This window comes from Alligator mississippiensis, chromosome 5 (genome assembly GCF_030867095.1).
Source record: "Alligator mississippiensis isolate rAllMis1 chromosome 5, rAllMis1, whole genome shotgun sequence".
NCBI classification, from domain to species: Eukaryota; Metazoa; Chordata; order Crocodylia; family Alligatoridae; genus Alligator; species Alligator mississippiensis.
In genome coordinates, this window is record NC_081828.1 from 127,236,426 (window position 1) to 127,257,238 (window position 20,813).

At 41.4% G+C, this 20,813-nt stretch overlaps 1 protein-coding gene across 2 annotated transcripts in view; it reads right to left on the bottom strand.

The window, feature by feature from the left end:
• Positions 1 to 7,826: 7,826 nt before the first annotated feature.
• The window catches only part of ANLN (anillin, actin binding protein), a 44,263-nt gene continuing 31,276 nt past the window's right edge, over positions 7,827 to 20,813 (bottom strand). Inside the window, exons 17-24 of one of the 2 annotated variants that reach the window (XM_019483410.2) lie at positions 20,435 to 20,473; positions 19,910 to 19,931; positions 18,635 to 18,747; positions 18,078 to 18,131; positions 15,258 to 15,344; positions 12,468 to 12,575; positions 9,937 to 10,109; positions 7,827 to 9,219 (exon numbers count right to left, since the gene is read on the bottom strand). In XM_019483410.2, coding sequence (XP_019338955.1) covers positions 9,096 to 9,219; positions 9,937 to 10,109; positions 12,468 to 12,575; positions 15,258 to 15,344; positions 18,078 to 18,131; positions 18,635 to 18,747; positions 19,910 to 19,931; positions 20,435 to 20,473 — 720 coding nt within the window. In that variant the 3' untranslated portion in view covers positions 7,827 to 9,095. The remainder of the gene's footprint in view (positions 9,220 to 9,936; positions 10,110 to 12,467; positions 12,576 to 15,257; positions 15,345 to 18,077; positions 18,132 to 18,634; positions 18,748 to 19,909; positions 19,932 to 20,434; positions 20,474 to 20,813) is intronic. The other variant, XM_006275474.3, reaches the window with a different exon arrangement.

Consider the following 20,813-nt stretch of genomic DNA (forward strand, 5'->3'; position numbering starts at 1 on the left):
AAATAGAACCACCAGATCAGTAGTGACACATGTTGCTCAAAGAATTCAATTATTTTGTTTTAGCACCAAAATATCGCAAAGTTGTAATTGAGGAAGCAAGGGGGAAGCATATGTTTAAAAACAAAATCAAGTACCCTGACCATATAGTATTGGATTCCATTTCAGCATTTCCTTTAATAAAGCAATGTTTAGGAGTTCCTTACAACATAGTAAAAAAGAAAATATCTTCAAGTAAACGTCTCATCATCTAGAGCAAAGCATACTATGTTTGTAGTCTCTTTTCTGTATCAGTGAATACTTTGGACTTTTGAGAAAAGGAAATAGTTTTACACAAAATTGGTGGAACACCACCTTCACAATCTAAAAGCAACCCTGACCAAATCTCAAGGGAGCTATATTAATTTGTCCTGGCAGTGGTAAACACTGGTGTTCAATTCAAGAGAGACTTGGAAATGGGAACTACATAGATCTGGGGGTTGGCAATTGGATACAGAACTTCTACACTTTGGGGGTAGTTCAGACAAAATCAAATTGGTTCTGCGTAATCAACACATTGTGGAGTGAGTTGTGAATCTTTGTCCACCTCTTAGAACCAACCCAGACAACTGACAACCTTGACAGCCTCAAGAAAAAGTCTTGATATTCATCAGGACTGATTCTAAACCATATCTTCGTATGCCCTGCAGGTGATCTCTCCTGCTCACCATTAAATCAGGCAGTATGCAGGAAGTTTGTTCTGTAACTAGTGCAATTGCTATTTGTGAATAAAGATATCTTCAGGCCTGCCAAGCCACCACCTTTCAAAAAACTGAGACCATGGTTCCCTTTTTTAGGGGAAACAAAGTCTAACTTCTATAGCCATAAACAATCAGTAACGTATTTAGCCACCCCCATTTTTGGAGTATGTTGATCACAATGTTGGCACGGTACGTGTTTAATATGAAATAAGTGCAGCAGCTCCAACTTTACTCCAGTAAATATCAGAATCTGGCACACTGAGTACGCTCAAGTGAAATCTACCCTGAATATTATTGCTGTAAACTTCATACCAACCTCTGTGTTCTGAGGAAAGGTGAAAAATCTTTACAGAAACTTTAGCAAAACCACTTTCTTTGGCAGTGGAGAAATACTGTAGTACTATAAAGTTCAAACATAATTGCAGCAAGAACTGCTACCCCCAAAAGTAAATGTCAAATTTCAGGCCTCTCTGGGTGCATTTACACATGTGCTTTACCGCAGAGCTGACTAATTAGCTCTGCAGTAAATCGTCACTGTCTACAGAAGTGCCCATTTTAGGGTGTGGTAAATTACTTAACTCTACTGTAGGATAGTACTGTCTAGGACAAGTACTATCTTACAGCAGAGTAGTTGTGTGCCAAAACGCACATGTAGACAGTGACTGGGGATGCTGTGCCCCAGCTCATACTGTGGTCCTAGGCACATATGTAAATGCTGCACCCGGGAGCAATAAACTCTGGCATGAACTAGAATGTATTGCTACATGCTTATTGTATGTGTAGATGCACCCACTTACTCTTTTATCCAATCCATAATTTGAAAGACCATAATACTTGGCATGTCAGTGTTAGTAGCAACTGGATCCAAAGAAGATTTGGATTCTTTAGCAAGTTGTTTATTCTGGAGGCACTATAATGTTCTTTAGCTAACTGAACTAAAATATTTCTCCTCCCTCAGCTCCCCAGATATTTTTTTGAAAAATCCATTATTAAAGAAGTGAGATATTTAGCCATCTTGAAACATTTAGAACCGTCTCCAGAGTTTGGTAGTTTGGCCAAGCCTGACCTACTACACCAAAAGAAAGGATCAACTGCAAATCAAAGAGAATTAAACTTCAAAAGATGAAACCACCTACCTTTCAGGGAGGATTTAGTCCTGAAGCTATTTTTTGGGCTCTGTCTCTTACTGCATTTAGCTAAAATTAGAGGCAGCTGTGGCTGTAAGGACCTGCAGAATGAGCACCATGGATATCATTAAAAAACTACAAATCTTCCAATCTAAGCCTCTCTCTTTTTAAACAATCCTTTCGTTGGCAGCATTCAAGGTTCCACAAAGCAGAAGTGGAGAATTAGCAGCGTATTAGGGAAGGCATCAGAGCTAGGGACAGAACTTGCATCTAAATCAGTTTAAGTGAACAGAAACTGGTTTAAACCTGTAACAGAACAGAAGTTCAGTGCACATAAACTGCTTTCAAAATTACCAAAACTGTTTTACGATAAACCTAGTTGGATGCAACTGATTTAGGTCAAACTGGTTCATGGAACTTCTGTCCCAGATCCTTTCCTGGTTCAAGTTAATCTCACAGTCCACCTGCATCCCAGGATGTTTTGCAGCCCTGGGCTATGCTGCCTGCTCCAGTGGAGCAAGGACTGCTTCGCCCCCTTTTCCTTAGCCTGCTTCCTACCTGCCTCTGTCAGCCCATGTGGTGGGGAAGGGAACAGGCCCCCAGCCAGGGTCTACACAGCACATGGGAGGAGGGATAGCCCCAGTGGTGGGGACTTTACAGACCCTGGCAGCCCTCTCCCCACCCCTTCACCCCTTTCCCAGCTGCTGATTGGTTCAGTGGCTGCCACAGAAGGGAGGGAGAAGGAGTCCTCCAGGCCGGGTGCCTGCCCATGCAGCCCAGCGTGGGGGCACCAGGGAGCCCCTGCCTTGGGGGGCTTCCCCTACCCCAACCCAGGGTCCCCCAACCCGGGGCAGCCCCAGGGAGCTGAGGGGAATCTTCCTCTCCAGAACAGCAGAGCTGCTTGCATCAGTCCCTATGAGTCTCAGCGAATTCAGGGAGTAGAGGGAAATTCTCCTGCTCCTCCCCAGCCGGTTTTGCTTCAGCTCCTGCGAGTCTTGATGCAAGACTGATGCAGGGGAGCAGAGGAATTTCCCTTTGCTCCCTCCGCAATGGCCAGCAGGCTAGGAGATGTGCTCTAGCATCCCCCACCTACTGGCCTGGGTCAGTGCAGGCCTCCCCCCTGCCTTTCCCAATTGAAAACTGAACATCAGTTCAGTTGATTACCAGTTCAACCCATGCAGTTTAGAGGAAGCTGTCTAGATTGAATCGATTCAGCCTCAGGCTTTTTGACTGTCTACATTTAGCCCTAATGAATTACAGCAGCAATCACGTCTTTGTGTACCAGCCACTTTCCTCTTCAAGTCTTCTCTTTAGTAGAAAACTTCCATGGTTCACCTCTAATAGGATGGATTTATAAAAGCAGCAAAGGTTTAAATAGCCATTTGCCAATACATTTCTGCTCTTGCTGCAGTTCTAGATGACTCCCAGCCCTCATCCCAGAGGACTATGCTTGAAACTCATAATCCAAGTCAGATTTTAATATTTTAATTTAAAAAAAAGTGCCAGGTGGAAAAGCCAACCTTTCACTGCCTTCCATGACAATTTACAAACACTCAAGCATACTTAATACTTATCAGTTTCGTTTGAATGTAATACTCTGAAATGGGTTACCAGACATAGCAACTCTGACAAGAACGTAACCCAATATCACTTCATATTGTGTGCACAGGAGTTCTCAACCTATGACTCTCAGGTAGCAGATTGCTTGAAGCCTAAACCTCAGATTCCTTACCACTACAGACCTGAGTTCAGCACCTAAGATTCACAACAGCCAGGAAGCTGAGCGCCAATATCTTGGTAGTTGGATACGCAAGCTGCGACTCAGGCAGCTTCCCTGCTAAGTACTCCTATTTCAAATATCCCTCAGGTGGCCACTTAGAGTCGTGTTTGTATCACTATGAATGGACACCTATCATAAAACTATCAAATTCTGATCCTTTTTTTTTTTAGAGTGGTTTTACTACAACTCTTTACTATGAAGTTCATACTCCTTTATATGTGATTACTTGAGTCATCAAGGGTAGACTCCCATTATATAAAATAAACAAAGCATTTGAACTTACTGTACAAGTTGAATTTGCTCTATGTAATATACAACCCGTGCTTTAACTCCTGCAGTGGAATCTGAGATGGAAAAGAAAACAGATGGCAGTTATGCTGTTCCACCCCTTTTCAGCCCTGGTGCAAAGCATAAGGACATGCAGGACATTTGCACAGACTTATTGGACGTGGTTGCCCAAGACTCAAGTCTTGAAAGCGTGTGCACCAAAAGTAGAGTACGTAAACCAAAAAGTACACGAAGTTTCCATTCATTAATATTAAAAAACTCACCAAATTCAGAGACAATAAAGAGAAAAAATAACCCAAAACAAACAGGGAGGGTACATTTCTTTATGATTATGAAATATTGGTACCTCAGATAGCATCAGCTCTTTTCCCCTCAGTTAAAGATGTCTTTTCATACACTCCTTCAGATTGTTTAATCTTACAGCATCTCCATTACTGGCAAGGCTTTCCCCTCTAGTTTTCCAGGAAACTGTTCATGTTCAGATAGCTGGAGTACATTAGAAACAGAAGTCCTCTACTAGACATACCTTATGGTTAGTGCAAGTTTTATGTTGCTCTGCCAATAAACAGGTGCGCTCTGGATCCCGGTATGCAAGTTAGCGTGGGAGTTCGCGCAGGAGGGGCACGAGGCTCTAGGTGGTGAGCCTGAAGAGAAGGGTTGGCACAGCAATAGCCCAGGCTACTACTACCTGTACAATGGTGGTGCTGTACCACACCCCAAAGATCTCCATCACGTCTGGGACCCCTCTTCTTCTGGTACCACTGAGGCCTCGACCCAGATGGGGCCCCTGGGTCTCGGCTGTGGGGGCTGCCTGGAACGACTGACTTGGAGTCAGGAGCAACAACACATCCTCTTGTGAGGGTTGCTGTGTTGGAGTCTCTGGAGTGCTGGACAGGGGAGCTCCAGGCTGCAGTTCAGAGCCCGTGTGCCATCAGGGATGGCGAAGAGGAGATTGACTCTTTGCCTGAAGAATGAAGAGGGAAGCACGAGGATGATTGGCAGGACAAGGGTGAACAAGAGAAGCTCCTGTGAAGTCCAATAGAGGACGCCTGGACGAAGGTTGTCACTGGCCCCAAGGCACGCTGCACCAGAGTAACCACCCCCTGGAACTTCACAACAGATACAAACTTCTCACAGCACCAGTAGAGCCAGCTAAGCTGCCAGCTCCAACAGTTGAGGAAGAAATGCAACTTGCAACCACCCCAGGGAAGAAACACAGCAATTGTCATGGGCGACTCGCTTCTGAGGGAGACGGAGGGAGCTATCTGCCGCCCCGACCCCTTGGCCCATGAGGTCTGCCTCCCAGGAGCCCGTATTCAGGATGTAGCTGAGAGGATCCCAAAACTTGTACAGCCCTCTGACCACAACCCCATGCTCCTCATCCACATGGGCACAAAATGACATGGCTCAGAGCAATCCCAGTGAGGTTATGACTGACTACAGGGCTCTGGGGACAGGGCTCAAAGGGTTGGGGGTGCAGGTAGTTTTTTCCTCAGTCCTCCCAGTTATTGGTCACAGGCACAGGAGGGAGATGAATTGATGAAGTCAACAAAAGCAGCGCTGGTGCCATCGTGATCGCTTCAACTTCTTTGACCATAGTCCACACTTCAGAGGTAGAGGCAAATTTTAAGCATCGGTCTGTTGGGAAGGGATGGCCTCCACCTCACTCCAATGGGGAAGCAGCTCTTCTCAGCCAGAATGAGTGATCTATTCGACAGGACTTTAAACTAAGCTTGCCGGCAGGGGGGGGGCCGGCGGCGACACAGCAGCAGACAACCACCAGTGCAAGCCCACCAGATGTCAACCGCAGAATCAGGTCATGCAGCACAAGGGAATTCACTCCTACCCCGGCCCAAGGATAGGACTCTTTTAGAAGTGCTGGGAAGTGTAGGGCTTCTGAAGGCAGACTTACTTGCCTGTACACAAATGCCAGGAGCCTGGGGAACAAACAGGAGGAACTGGCCCTTCTGCTAAACGAAAATCAATACGCTCTCATAGGAATAATGGAGACCTGGTGGGACTTTACCTGTGACTGTACCACAGTTATAGATGGCTATACCTTGTACAGGAGGGATCGTGTTGCTAGAAAGGGTAGGGGTGTAGCTCTCTGTGAAGGAGCAGTACACTTCCCTGCAAGAGGAGTTTGACACCCAAGAAGAGCGACTTGGAACAGAAATGGAACTTAGAAGCAGAATGAAACGGAAGCAGAAATGGAACTGAGGCTGGCAACAAAAATTAAAGACAACAAGAAGTCCTTCAGGTACATGGGGAGTAAAAAGAAGACGCAGAGTAGCATAGGACCCCTACAGGACAAACTAGGGCAATTAGTGACAGATAGGGAGGACAAGGCTCTTCAATGAGTTTTTTGCTTTTGTATTCCTGAACTTAGATGGGGACAAATCTCCCAACTGGATCACAGATAGGCACAAAAGGGACACCAGCCCACCAATTGTTAGTGCCAACTTGATGGAGAAGCACTTGGAAGGACTAGATGCGTTTAAGTCAGCAGGCCCAAATGATCTTCATCCAAAGGTGCTGAAGGAATTGGCCAGTCATAGCAAAGCCACTGGCACAGCTGTTTGAGCGCTCTTGGTGCTCAGGTCAGGTCCCAGATGACTGGAAAAGGGCTAATGTTGTCCCTATTTTTAAGAAGGATGATCTGGGTAACTATCGACCGGTTAGTGTCACTAACCTTGGAAAAACCTTTGAAAAAATTAAGGATCACATTTGTGGGAGTCCAGCAGGAAAAACAATGCTGAAGGACAACCAGCACAGATTCATAGCAGGTAGATCCTGCCTGACTAACCTTGTTTCTATGACCAGGTCACAAAATGCTTAGATGCAGGACTCGAGGCAGATGTCATCTACTTGGATTTTAAAGGCCTTTGATACAGTATCTCATCCTATTCCCCCTTCCCAAGGTGGAGCAGCTTGCATTTCTCTGTGTCGTATGCCACCAGGTTTTGATCTGCTCACCTTGTGAGCCTGTCGAGGTCGGCCTGAATCTCCAGCCGTTCCTCTAGCATGACCAAGCTTCCTCATAATTTGGTGTCATCTACGAATTTAGCCAGTTCACTTCTGATACCTGAATCCATATCATTTATAAATATATTAAAGTACTAGTCCTAGTACAGAGCCCTGGGGGATGCCGCTGGTCACCATGTGCCACATTGACATGGTTCTATCAATTACCACTCTCTCTAGGTCCGACCACAGAGCCAGTTCCCGAGCCATCGGACTGCAAGGTTGCCGAGGCCACAGTTCCCAAGTTTAACCGTGAAGACTTCTTGGGAGACCAAGCCAAAGGCTTTTTTGAAGTCCCACCCACCCCCACAGATTGTCACACACCCAAAACTATGGATTAATTACCCTGATTAAGACCAAGGAAGCCATTAATCCACGTGCTATTAAGTGTGAATTAGTGGCTTGGCTAAGCTTAATCGGGTAATTAAGTCCTAGTTTTGCGCCACCAAGTGGTAGGCAGTTTTGGCAGGTTGCAAAAAAGCCAAACACACACACAATTTACCAGCAAGCAGAGTGTCTTGGAGCACATGGTGGTGGAGGGGGGGGCAGGAAGCAGAGCTGCTGAGAGCTACTGCTTGCAGCATCTGCACCTTCTGCTGTGAGCAGCCCTACCCACCCCCCTTCTTCCTGCCCCCTCTCCCCCCTGTGCTCCAAGAACCTCTGCTTGCCAGTTTTGTTTCGTTTTTGCAGCTACCCTGCCAAAATCCTGGAGCCTGTCCAAATTCATAGTTTCTGCGAAAAATCGTGCAGTCATAAATTCAGTAGGTCCCTAACTATGGACCACATTATCTTGACCCTTTACAACAAAGCATTTTTTCCTCTTCAATTCATAAGCTCATTCAGTTACTGCAGGCAACCCATTTCTGACCATTTTATTTAAAATGTTTTATTCTTTATTTAAAGGGAATAAAATACAATCTCAATACATCATTTAGGAATACTTAAGACACCAGAAAGGAAATGAGGTTCAGAGTAACAGTACAAAAATGACAGGATGGGAGAGTAGATTTAGTGTTTCAAGTGCAAAAATTTAACAGCTATAGCAGTTTTAAGTACACCACTACTGCACGCACAGTAGCAAGATAATATTTCACACTGTGCCCAATGGAAAGCTCCGTGAAAATGGCAAAACCTACTCAGCTAAAGTCAAATATGCAGTTTTAATGATGGCCTGAAGAAGAGTTTTATCTGTATTTACAGACCTCTCTCTGATAAACTTATGAGCAGTAGAGTATTAATTGGTATGTAGCAGCTTTGTAGAGTCTCATGGAAAGACTGTTTTTTCCAACATATTCTGGTGCTCAGAAGCAGAATTGTGAAAATAATTTGTACAAATGATGAATTTCAAGAACATGCACTCAGAACATTGAAGCTAAAGTTTTTATAAGGCCCTGCCAAAAATATTAAAGAACTTTGATTTCTATGAAACTGTGCAACATACTGCCTGTAAACTGCATAACATGCATACCAAACATTAGTTCATACTTGTAGATGAGAAAAATGTCAAATAAGATTTCAGAATGCAAGAAGCTGCTATGGGTATATTGTGCAATTTTTGTTCTGGATGCAAGAAAGGGAAGCTTTGCACAAATTAAAGTGTATGTTGCATGTTTCAAAATGCACAAGACTGGCAGCTTTTATGCCTACGAATTATTAAAAACTTCATAAAGCATTAAGAGTTGCCGTTTCAGCACCGTGACTATTAAAATGAATCAACTCAGAGCCATAGCTCCCTTGAGTGGAAAAGAGTTATCTAGTAAGCTTGTGTTTTACTAGATTCTTCCTTCCAGAAATCTGATTCCCTGTGATAAACTTATGTCCCAATTTAGTTGTTTCAATAGAAGAGAATGTACTGAGCCATAGAGAGTTCCAAAAAGTAGGAGTTATATAAATATTTAGTACATTCAAATAAAGGAGCTAATTGCTTCCTAACAATCAAATGCTAGGAAAGGAGATCAGTTAAAATCCTAATAGAGAAATACAAATACTGCATAACATACTCTGTATAAATGGCACGTACTCTTCCATTTTTAAAGCATAAAATATAAGGAAACATCTGATGAGCTTACATAAAAAGAAGATTTAAAATGCAGCTGGCATTTGTATTGCGTAGACATTTCAGAAGTTTCCCCCCAAAGTTTAAGGCTTTCCAATAGGTTTGTAGCATGCATCAGGCTGCCACATGCGAAGTTCCACAACCACTTGGTTAAGTTTTTGCATCCAAAGGTTACGTTCATCTTTAGTATCTGCAGACAGCCAGTTCCTAAAAAAAATGGAAAGCTAATTTAAAAGGATTTCTGCCACTTCTTTCCAAATGAATCCAAAGCATTTAGACCACCTTTGTGACCTTTGTTTAGATCACCTTTGTGACCTTCGGAAAAGGAAAACTAATTTTCCAAACTAGGAGATAACAGCCAAATATCAGGCCCTGCAGAACCCTAACATTTGGCCTACAGTGCTGCCCCCTCTCCCCCATGTCTCCGATTGGCCAAGGGGCCCCGGCAGTCCCGCCTCACCTCATAGATGGCCAATCCAGTTAGGACATGTGGCAAAGGGACCTTGACTGGGCCTGTGCCAGCCCAGCCCCATATGCTACATGGGAAGTGTGGGGCCAGTCTGGGTTGCCCACTTCCCACACTAAACTGGGCCTGCATGCTGGAGGACCAGCCCAGCACCACTAATCCAGCTGGTGGGCCTTGATGAGTTTGACCCGCCTATGCTTCCTCCTCCCCTTCCGCAAGCCAAGCTCCAAATACTAGCAAAATGGTAAATCAAGCTTGTTGGCTACATAATGTTGCTTCTACCACCACTTACAAAAAGTAACACAAATTCTCTGTAAGTGAACAGAATGGCAAATCAAGACTAGAACAAAAAGGTTCTAGCATTATTCCCCCCAACTCCCACTCAATGCCAATAGTTATACTCTAGTCACATTTGGAAGTAAGAGAGCAAGGACACTTAAGCCTATTTCCCCACTTACTTGGTAACACAGAGAGTATCTCTACACTGGCTGACAAGAGTCTCTCTGTCATCCTCCCTTTGAGGTCGGACAGTGATTAGCTCAAAAGTGTTAGGTCGGGCACAGAATTCTCTGTTGGCTGGTTCAATCTGACGATTAGTGCAGTTAGCCAAATTTATCCGGCCTAAAGGATGCTGAAAGTAAAGTTATAGGAAGAATCATGGATACAGCAATCGGGATGCGACATTATGACTAGCACTTTCCTTTGGCAAAGAAGGTAACACACTAAGTAAATCCAAAGCAAATTATGAAAAAGAGGACATTGTATGAGTAGTGCATAAGTGAAACAACCACATCTGGAGGACTGCACACTGATAGTAGAATAAGCCCCACTACCATATTCTTCATGGCTACAGAAGCCACCCATGCCTACTGGGCTTCAGAATCTCAGGACTTATTTAAAGCCAATTATGTTTCTAACTTTTGTACACGCAAGAGAACTTTACGCAAGATTCCTGCTTCCAAGCTGATTGAGCCTGGCCACGTTTAAAAAAATCTAGATCAATTTGGAGGGATAGTCTGTACCAGGGTCTTGGAAAGGAATGTTTCTGTAGCCACAGAAAAGTAGCATCCCCCCCAGTTCAGTATGCAAACTGCTTCTTAGCTCCAACAAGCAATGCTGCAATACAACTAACTTTCCTTTGTTTCCTAACAATGGAAAGCTAGTTGTATCACAGCATATGTTCTGTACATTTTTCCAAAGCAAGCACTGTAATCTTGTTACAGTGATTGTGGGGAGAATAAGGATACAGCTGTCCAGCTGGGGAGATGAGCCATTAATGCAAACACAAGGAAAGGCTGAAAGAACTAAGCATATATACCTTGGAAAAAAAAGGCAACTACAGGGGGTACATATAATAGTAGTCTTCAAATATCTGAAAAACTACTATAAAGGAGAACAATTGCTCTCCCTCACTGTAGAAGAAAAGATGCAAGGCAATGTCTTCAAACAGTAGCAAAAGGAGATTTAGGTTAGATTTCAGGAAAACAGAAAGTCTTTCAGTTAAAATAGTAAGGTGTTGGAATACACTGCCTAGGGAAGTTGTGGAATCTCCTTCATTGGAGGTTTTCAAGAAGAGACTGGATAAGGATCAGACAGGAGAGTTACAAACAGCTAGAGCATGCTATTAAGAGCAATGCTGGGAAAGTCTAGGAGAGCCACACACATGCATTACCACCCCTCTCCCCCGCCTCTCTGCCCCCCACCCCTCCAGACCAGGTCAGCATTTGCCAGAGAACATTAAAAGAGCTCTGCAGGCCAGAAGAGGGAAATAGTAGATAACAATGCTCAGCAGCAGAAGAACAAAGCAGAGCTCCACAACCAGCTTGGTTGTAAAAGATAAACCAGGATAAGATTATAGAGAGGATAGAATTAGGAAAAGAGAGTTCTGGCTTTCCAGTTAGAGCGTGAGATACGTGGAGCTATGTTTGCAGTAAGCAGATTGCAACAGATGTTGGGTTATCCCATATTTATTGGGATTTTATTGGTCACCATGTGGGAGCAGGAAGGAATTTTTTCCTCTCCTGTTGCTACTGACATCTGAGTTGTTGGGGGGATGGGGGGGAAAACAAAACAAAACAAAAAAAAGCAGTTGGTGCTGGCTACCACGATGATGATCTTGACTGGGGTGTGCTGAGGCTCTAGCTGGGACCTAGAAAACCCAGATATTACGGGCTGGAGTGTCTTATTCCTTGACACTAGTTTAGACTGATCATCATATCTGGCATCAGGAAAGAATTTTACTGCAAAGTCAGATTGGCACAGGGTTGGTTTTACAGACTCAGAATGGCCAGCATTTGCCCCAGAGTTTGAAAAAGCTATTCTGGCAACAGACAAGCAAGACTTCCTGGTAACTTAAGTGATTCCAATTCCTCCTGAAAGCATTCATCAGAGGAGTTGGAAACATTTAGATACATACTGCAGGAACAGACTGAAGAGCTGAGAGGGTCCAAATTAGAGACTGATCAACCTTTCTGCTTTGGGTTTGTTAGGCAGAGAAAGTCTTTAAAAGATCTGCATTTAAAGCACTGCACATTCAACCATGGTGGGGAGCTGCAAGATTAAATCAGGTTTTAACATGAGCATAAGTAAGGCAGTATAAATGAGTATTCATGGTGGGCAAAATTCTGTTCTAATATACTTGAAGCAAAATATTATTTAGATGAAATCCACTTATTAAAATTGTTGGTGGAGACCATAGTGTTGCTTCTTTAAACTGAATAGAAAGCCAATCATCCGATGAAATCTTCAAGATTAAGTCCCAACCTCACGTGAAGATTAAATAAGAACCTTTCCTACAACTGACAACTACTGCTAGCTTTTGGATTTGTTTTGGTCTACGAAGAAACAAGCAAAGAATTGAATAGCACACAGCCAAGAGAGCTTGATATCTCCCACTTGGATTATACAAATTTGCAGGACTAAACACCACAGACCCAGATCCACATGCTAAGGAATATGGTAGTCAGTAAGGTGATTTCCAAGCTCTTACCTTTCTCTTTTCATCATCTGGATAGGTCCAATAGGAAATACAGTTTCCAGAAAGCACACACCAGCGTCGATGCCAAGCCCCAAATCCACTCACATCTTCAAACATAGTCTAAGAAGAAAAAGAATAAAATTTACTTCATGCAACATTGGTTACTTTGGTTTACACTGTATTTAAGGGTAGTTTTCAACTAGTACAATATCTGTGTGCACACAATCACACACATGTGCACTCATACAAGTGAAAAGGGTACCTTAATAACATTCAGTTTACCCCCTTTTTCCTTTCACATGGAAATTAATAACATTTAATTAGAATCAATCCAGAAATAATGTTCAGCTTAGCTATTACCACTATTTCAAAGGCCATAAAAGAAAATGTTTTAATAATAAAATACTAATCTGCCATAAGACGACACTGCATTGCCAAGTGTGTCAAGTGTTACTTGTAACAAATACCGGGTGACCAGGTTCAGAAAACAACTGCTTAAATACCACTATAGAAATTAATTTTAAAAAATTCAATCAGCCAACCCTAGTTAAGTGAATTACATTTCAAAATAAAATAGCTGACCAAGTTGCAATTAGTCTAGTGAGGAGTCTCGCAACTTGGAAGAGGATTTTTCACTTGGGGAGGCAGTTTATTCCATACATTTCAAGATAAGGCAAATATTTCCCCAATCAACTTCATTACTGGGTACAGAGAGAGTTTATTCTGTAGCCTATACCTCTATTTCTTCTGTATTTATTTATATAGCATATTGTCTTAGCAAAATAGCAGTTTTCTTGTATAAAGTTATTCAGCTTTTTCTTGTATCCATTCAGAAGGCAATGCATTCCAATAGTTTAGGAAATGGTATTCAACACCACTCCAGAACAGTGATTCTCAACTAGGGTGCCATGGGACCCTGGGGTGCCTCGAGATCTTCTCAAGGGTGACGCGGGGTACCCCACAACGTTAATTTAACACTATTAGGTTTTACAACACAATTCACAAAATAAGTCCAGAGATTCCAAAGAGAAATCCAGTTACAGTCTTTGAGTTCTTTGCAACAGAAAAACTGCTCTCTTTTTTGTCTACAAAAATGAGCGCAAGCTAAGAGCTAGCATTTTCCAAAGGATGCTTTGAGTCTAAAAAATGCTGAGAGACTCACTGCTCTAAAAGCCTATAACAGCCACCCAGTAAATATTAGCATTTAGCATACTGCAACAGTAGAGGTAACAACACAAAAGAGAAGTTTAATATGGACCCATAAAAGGGTGTTAAGAAAATATACATGTATTAAGCATACATTGATTTGCCAAAATAAGGTAGATTTCACTAGGATAGATAAGTTTCTGATTCTGTCTAAATAAGAGGACAATCACAAAAGCCAATGAGAAAAATTTGAGAGATTTTTGGAGCAGGAAACAATCCAAGTGTCAAAGATGCACTTGTTTTTCAAAGGCCTTTTTACAGCACATTTAGTGCCATCTACTGGATACAAGTATAGCAATACAGGTCACTGGAATGGAATGTCACTATTTATCCAAAGCCAGATTTATTAAATTCTACTTTTAGAAATTTAGATGTTTAAAGTTATCAAAATTGAAAGCTATACAAGTTTAACTTTGTCTACTGAACCGAAAGCCAGATGAAGAGGACAAGTGGTTTAATGGAGTTTTGCTGGTTCACAGGACTGGGGGAAATCTTTTATTAAAGCATTTTCTTTAAAATGGGTCACAAATCTAAATTGCTTTTTAAAAAGTCTCTGGTGGCTAATTTAAAATTTCACACCACACAGTTGTACACTAGCCAGATAAGCCAGTTCAAAAGGAGCTTAGACAGACGATCACAATGGCAATAAGTCAAGAGTTTGCAAGAAAACAGATAGAGACCCCAAGAGATATTCTACTGAAGGGTAATAATTAGGGGTACACCAATAAAGACTTTCTGAGCTGATACCAATGGCTGATTATTAACGAGCCACATCAGCCGACGTCTATCCAATTGCTGATATGCAGCCCAGAAGCTTGGAGAGCAGTGCCTGGCTGGAAAGTCTTTTGGAGGGAAGGGGCATGGCCCCCAGAGCTGCCCCCACCCACCCCGAGCACAGCCCCAGCTGAACCCCGCACCAGAGACAGCCCGCACTGGGGACAGTCCACAGCAGCAACCCGCCTTCGCCCCATGCACAGATCTGGGGGATATGTGCCTCCCATGCCTCCTCTGGAGGTATGCGCAGTGGCAGGAGCTGCACCCTGCCCTCCTCATGAGCCACACATGGCTCCATCCCACGCCCTGCCCAGGCAATGCCTGCCCCAGCCCCACTACCTGTCTCACTGTGGAAGCCTCAATCTGCCCTTACTGCACCACTCGCCCCCACAACAGACTTACCAGATAAATAGTGCTCTCCAAGCTCCGGGCTGGCTGTGCACATGCACGCGGCATTTATCAGTGACATCATGGGCCACATCAGCCAAAAAAAGCCAATTGCTGATAATGTTAATTTTCCTTTTATTGGTGCGGATACAATATGGACCAATGTATCATTGTACTTCTAGTAATAATGATAACATTTCAGCAAATTTAGCCAAATGGCAGCTTAATAGTATTGGACACACTTTTTTTGGTCAGAGAAGCAAATACCTGTAACCAAAGTTACAAAGCCTTATCATGAAAGTAAATGGGAGAGAGGAAAAAGTTGGGATGGCTCCATTTAACCAACATGAAATCATTTGGTTAGTGCTGAGAAAGGAAAAGATATGTTTTACCACTTGTGGAAGTGACTTAAAATAGCAAGCAAGTTAAACTTACCAAAAATCCTTTTTCTTCTACAGAAGAATCTAGTTTACAATTTAGCTTTAAATATATATGTCCTTCCAAAGGAGACAAAAAGGGAACCTACAAAAAAAGAAAATAAATTAGCTACTGAAATATGATGCACTTCAACAGCAACTCTGCTCCCAAGAAAAGCAAGTCTTTTGCAGCAAAGATATAAGCAATGAATCATTTTGGTGATCTCTAGCGGGAAGAGTCCTATGTATGGCAGGGTCAAAAGCCACTTGCTATCAAGTTGTCACTGGAAGTCACTTACACATTGAGAACTGGAAATACATTTTGTTTTTATAGTCACCTAGAAAGATTAACATTTTAGGTATGGTGAAAAAATTCAGATCTATTCTATTAGAATATATGCAAGGTCAATCCAAAGTGGGGCAAGTGCCTAAAGTAAGACTTAAATCACCAAGATTCTACTTTAAGCCCACAAATGCAATCATCAAATCCTTGTTCAGCTGCTACCTAACTCTGAAACTGTCCTACTGGCACTGAATCCTGCACCAAACCCTTGAACTCCTGCCTCTGTAACTATGTAGAAATGACTAAGTCTTGATAGGGTAACACAGCTTGGCATCTAGGCCTTTACCCATACCCAATCCCACCCCCAAGGGATTTGATCCAGAAGACACTCAGAGTCTACCTACCAATTAGACTCTGCACAAAATACAGCCTCAACACTTTCTTTAAAAGTCATGGGAAAACATGAAGCAAAGAAGAGATGCTCAAACTGTTGAGCTATTATGTAAAAAAGTGAGACACGTCCAGCATCACCTCTTTCCACTACGTTTTAAAAACAAAGCGACTCTTTTTCCATTTTGAAAAAATGGGCATTAAGTGCCAAACTCCAGGAGAGACTGCCAAGATGAGAAATCCGAGTGAAGGATAACATCTCCTAGTAGCACCTAAAATCCAGAGAGGGGTGGAATTTCAGCTCCTTCCAGTATTCATTATTCCAAATGATAATTCTAGGTAGCTCCCAGGTAAGCATGCTGGCTACATTAGGTCTTCCTCTGTGACAACTCTCCCAGTGCACTGTCTAGGTGTTTCACTCAGGGTCATAAATTCTGCTGCAGGAGCCATGCACTTTAACATTAGATGTTACAATGTTGAATGTTATAACGCTTAGGTCTCTTTGTGGATTTGAGCCTTTAATTGGCCTTCTCCTTTTCTTGCAAATAGATTTAAATCTTATCAAAAAAGAGAAAAGCATGACTTCAGGACAACACCTGTCAAAAGCACCTTCTCTTCTAAACCAATACACTTTGTTAAAATCTACTCTCTCTTATGACTTCAACATAAGTGATATGCTAACCAATTACTTGTATAATCCCAATAAAAAACTCCTCAAAATAAAACAGAGTATTAGTAGGTCCCCCATCCTTAAAGGGTAACTATCAGAACAGTATCCTGATGAACAAAATGCCTCAAATCAAAAACTCAGGCAAATGTGAAGGCTCTTTGGCATCTGAATTCTACTATGATCCCTTGTCAATGCAGGTCTCTAAAGACAGATTAACAGTTGCCCTGCTCACAACACATTAAAGTTCTATTTTCTCTTCTAGAAGCTCATCCTATACAACATGTGTTCGATAAAGAAGCCAAAAGGCTCTCACACACCCCAGGATTGGAATGACAGTAATTCAAAATGCAAGTGGCTATTTTGAAGGGCTGCATTTCATTTGGCATTAGTTTTGCATGCTACTGACAAGATTTACTACGATAGCCATGCAACCTGAAAAAAGAAAAGACCCCATGCATCTAGCGGATATATCAGTTCTTAAGCAGCAAGCTTGCTATTGCACAGGAGAGTCTTCATTATCAAAGGGATGCATTAGTATGCCCAGCAGTGAGGAGACATTCAAACAAACAAATGCAATTTCCAGCAAAGTTGGTGGGAATTTTGCCAGTGACATCAGGAGGAAACAGGAGAGAGCTCTTTATAACTCATGTTGTACCTATACCTAAACACTAAGGACAACTGAAGTACATGAAAAGAATGATATTTGAAATGTTCTACCAATAGTAAAATTAAGTTGTTTTTATTTGGATAGACAGAATCTCCTGGGTGCAATGCAGGGGAGTGAATATGAAGTGAGAGGGGAAAAAAAAAAATGTTGATTTTCTTTATGGAGATAGTGAATAGGGGTTAGGATGTGAGGTGGGGATGGGCAGGGGCTGTGGGAGTGGGAAGAGGGGATGCTCTCCTAGGCCAGAGGCAGGAGAGTGAGAGTGAAGTAGAGTGAAGCACAACATTAGATATGCATCTTGATTTAAAATTAATCGAAGTGTACCATTTAGATGTTGATGGGTAACATCATATATGTAGAACTGTTACTGTTGAATTCTTCAACCTTTTTATAAAACTAGTAAATTTTAGTTCATAGGCAATAGCAACAATTTGTGCTTTTAATGGCATTTGTAGGAGGCTATGTTTTCCAATTCTTCTACTGGCTTACAAACCTAATAGGCAAAACTATTCCTTCAACAATGGTGTTGAAGAAATAAAACTAGAATCACTTGACAGCATTCCTTGAGAAACCAGTAGTCTTGTAAAACCCTTTACAATAAGAATTTTAAAATGGGGAGCTTTAGTATTAAGTAAAAGCTTAAATAATATTTAAATAAATTTGATTTCTAATACTATGCTGGATACTACAAGACAAATAGAAACTCCTGCTGTAAAGTTTTTTTTAAAAATGACTTCTAACTACTACAAAGGCTTGAGAGTAAAACATGAGCAGCATGCACTAGGAAATAGCATTTAAGTTTTAGTCAAAAGCAAGTAAATATAGCAACCTTGTCCTGGAACATATAGCTCAGTAGCTCTCTTTCCTTCCCTCCATAATTTATCTAGAGGGGAAAAAAATATGCTGAATGGTGCCAAACATAAGTCTAGAAAGTAGTGTAAAGCTACCTTTGAGTAGGTTTTACTCCTTTCCACCTAATCTAGTAGTACAAATATTAAAGGGGAAAGCATATGCAAAACCATTCTGGTGGAAGTGGATTCCTGTGTAGAGCGAGTTAAATAAAAAAAAAAAAAAAAAACCAAAGCAAATACAAACCAACAAAATAAAACCAAGCGTTTGGTGCAGTGAAAGGCCTCAGAGGTTAAGCTTTAAAAAAAAGTCACATGCTTATAAATATCTTCTGGTTTCCCCTTATTAGTATATAGTAATTTGTTTAGTTTTGTTACTGGAAAACTGAATATGGTATTCCTACACATTTACTTCAGTTTTTATTTTCCAGTTATATGGTGTTAATACTTCATATAGGCAAACGTTAGCCCAAGCTTAAAATCCTTTCACAGTAGCATCCAATTATCTTTGGAGATGAAGCAAGCTAACTTCCATTACCTTGTCTAAAACAAATCTGGTGTTTCCCATTGAAGCCAGTGAAAGCTTGAGAGATCCAGCAAGGACAAAGTTACTCGTGCGTACAGCATGGGGGCCACCTGGACTAGCCATGGCTGCAATGGAAAGAGAGAAAATACACACATCTTAGCCCAACACACATGTAAGCACAACACTACAATATGAAGCATAAGATACACAACATAAAAAAGGAATGGGTGTTTTTCTTTTAATATCTTCTCCTTTGACTCTGAAAGAACCGTGCCACTTTTCTACGAGCTGTAAGGTACATCTACACTGCAGCATGGTCTAGGGCAGGGACTCTCAACCAGGATGCCATGAGATCCTTTGAAGGGTGCCAGGAGGTGCCACGTAATGTTAGCACTATTAAATGTGCAAACATGATTCACAAAATAAACCCAGAGATTTCAAAGAGGAATCCACAGCGTTAAAAACACATTCTGACCTGTTGGGAACTAAGTTCTTTGCAACAGAATTTCTTTGTTTTTCTGTGGTCTAAAAAGCAATCAATCAAAAAAACCAAAAACAAAAACAAACAAAACCCCTAAAGAACTGGCATTTTCAGAGGCATCTCTTGAGTCTAAAAAGGTTAAGCTGGTATAGAGATATCTGAGCTAGGTTTGAATAAACTGGCTTGGGTCAAGAATGAATGCAGATTTTCCTTCTGAGAAGGTAAAATGTAGCTCATTTGGAACTCTGCTTCTCCAGCTATGCAGCTTCCGAGTAAACCCATTTCAAAACTACTTTGGGTAACTCTACTACGCAGTGCAGCCTAAAGAACAAAGGCACAGCCCATTTATAATTCAAGACACCTTTCTCTCAAAAGTAAAAAATATAAATTGAGATTGTGCCAACAACACATACACTGGAAAAAAACAAACATTCACGTAAGAGATACCAAGAGCCTCAATATGTTAAAATTTTTACTCACTGAAGACCGTTACAAAATGAGTGATTGCATTTGAGATCTCAGTAGACAGTTACCATTCTGCTTTAATCTAAGTTACTTTGAACATGTTTTCCCAAGAAAGACATGGGTGCTACAAATATCTAACAACAGGTCAGGAATGAACAAGTATTATCAGCTACATACAATGGTAAACATGAACCCAAATTATTAAATTGGCATTGCTCCATAAATCACATCAAAGAAAGATCTAGCCTGTGATCAAGCACAAGACAATCCTATCTAGAGATTTTAATTGCTTTTGCCACTGAGTTTTGAATACTCCCTCAAGTAGTTTAGGTTTTGCTTACCTGGAGTAAGAAGCGTGCTTTTCTAGGGGAAAAAAAAGAGAAGAGACAGCATTTAGGGAAAATACATACAAGAAAACCCCTAATAAAACTAAGAATGTATATTAATTTATCCATTCTAGCATCAGGGATGTATTTAGATTGCTTAGCTCTTAAGCTTCTAATGAAAATGTTTGGTTGTAAAGAGAATAATTTAAACTTTTAAAGGACAACACTTTTCATTCCATCCAGGAAGAGCACACACCAACTGCTGAAGCTTCCTTAGCCTGATGAAGGGTTTTTGAACCCGTAAGCTTGCTTAATAACTATTCTCCAACCATTTGGGTTGATCTAATAAAAGATATCAAATTCACCCAAGGAACCTTGTCTGCCTATGTCCTTAGACCAACACAGCTACAACCTAAATCCCTGCAACTTTTGAAGGAGACACTCAAGATGTCTGATATGGACACAGCCTTGGTTAGCATGTACAACATAGCTTGTTGAAGCAATTTAAAGTAGTCATTAGGATATTACATTCATACTTACAGAGGTAATAGATGTCAATAATCTCTTTGGAGTAATAACCTATGAAAAACAAGATGACAGCATGACAACTAAGTACATCACATTTATTTGTACATGAAATGTATCCATGACCAAAATGCCATTCAAATTTTATTGTATAAAAGCAATCTGCGTGGTGGATAATTCTTGTTATAAATCAACTAGATTTGTTTTCCTGAACTAAGTTATAAACTGAATAATTCCACTAAAGTATTTTATGAACTATAAAGCTCAAGAAACACCTATTCAGAGTACAACAAACATACATTTGCACCATTAGCAACACAAAACTAACCATTAACTGGGTACAAACTACAGGTGGTTCAAAAGCAATATTCAGCCTCTATTTACATGTAAATTG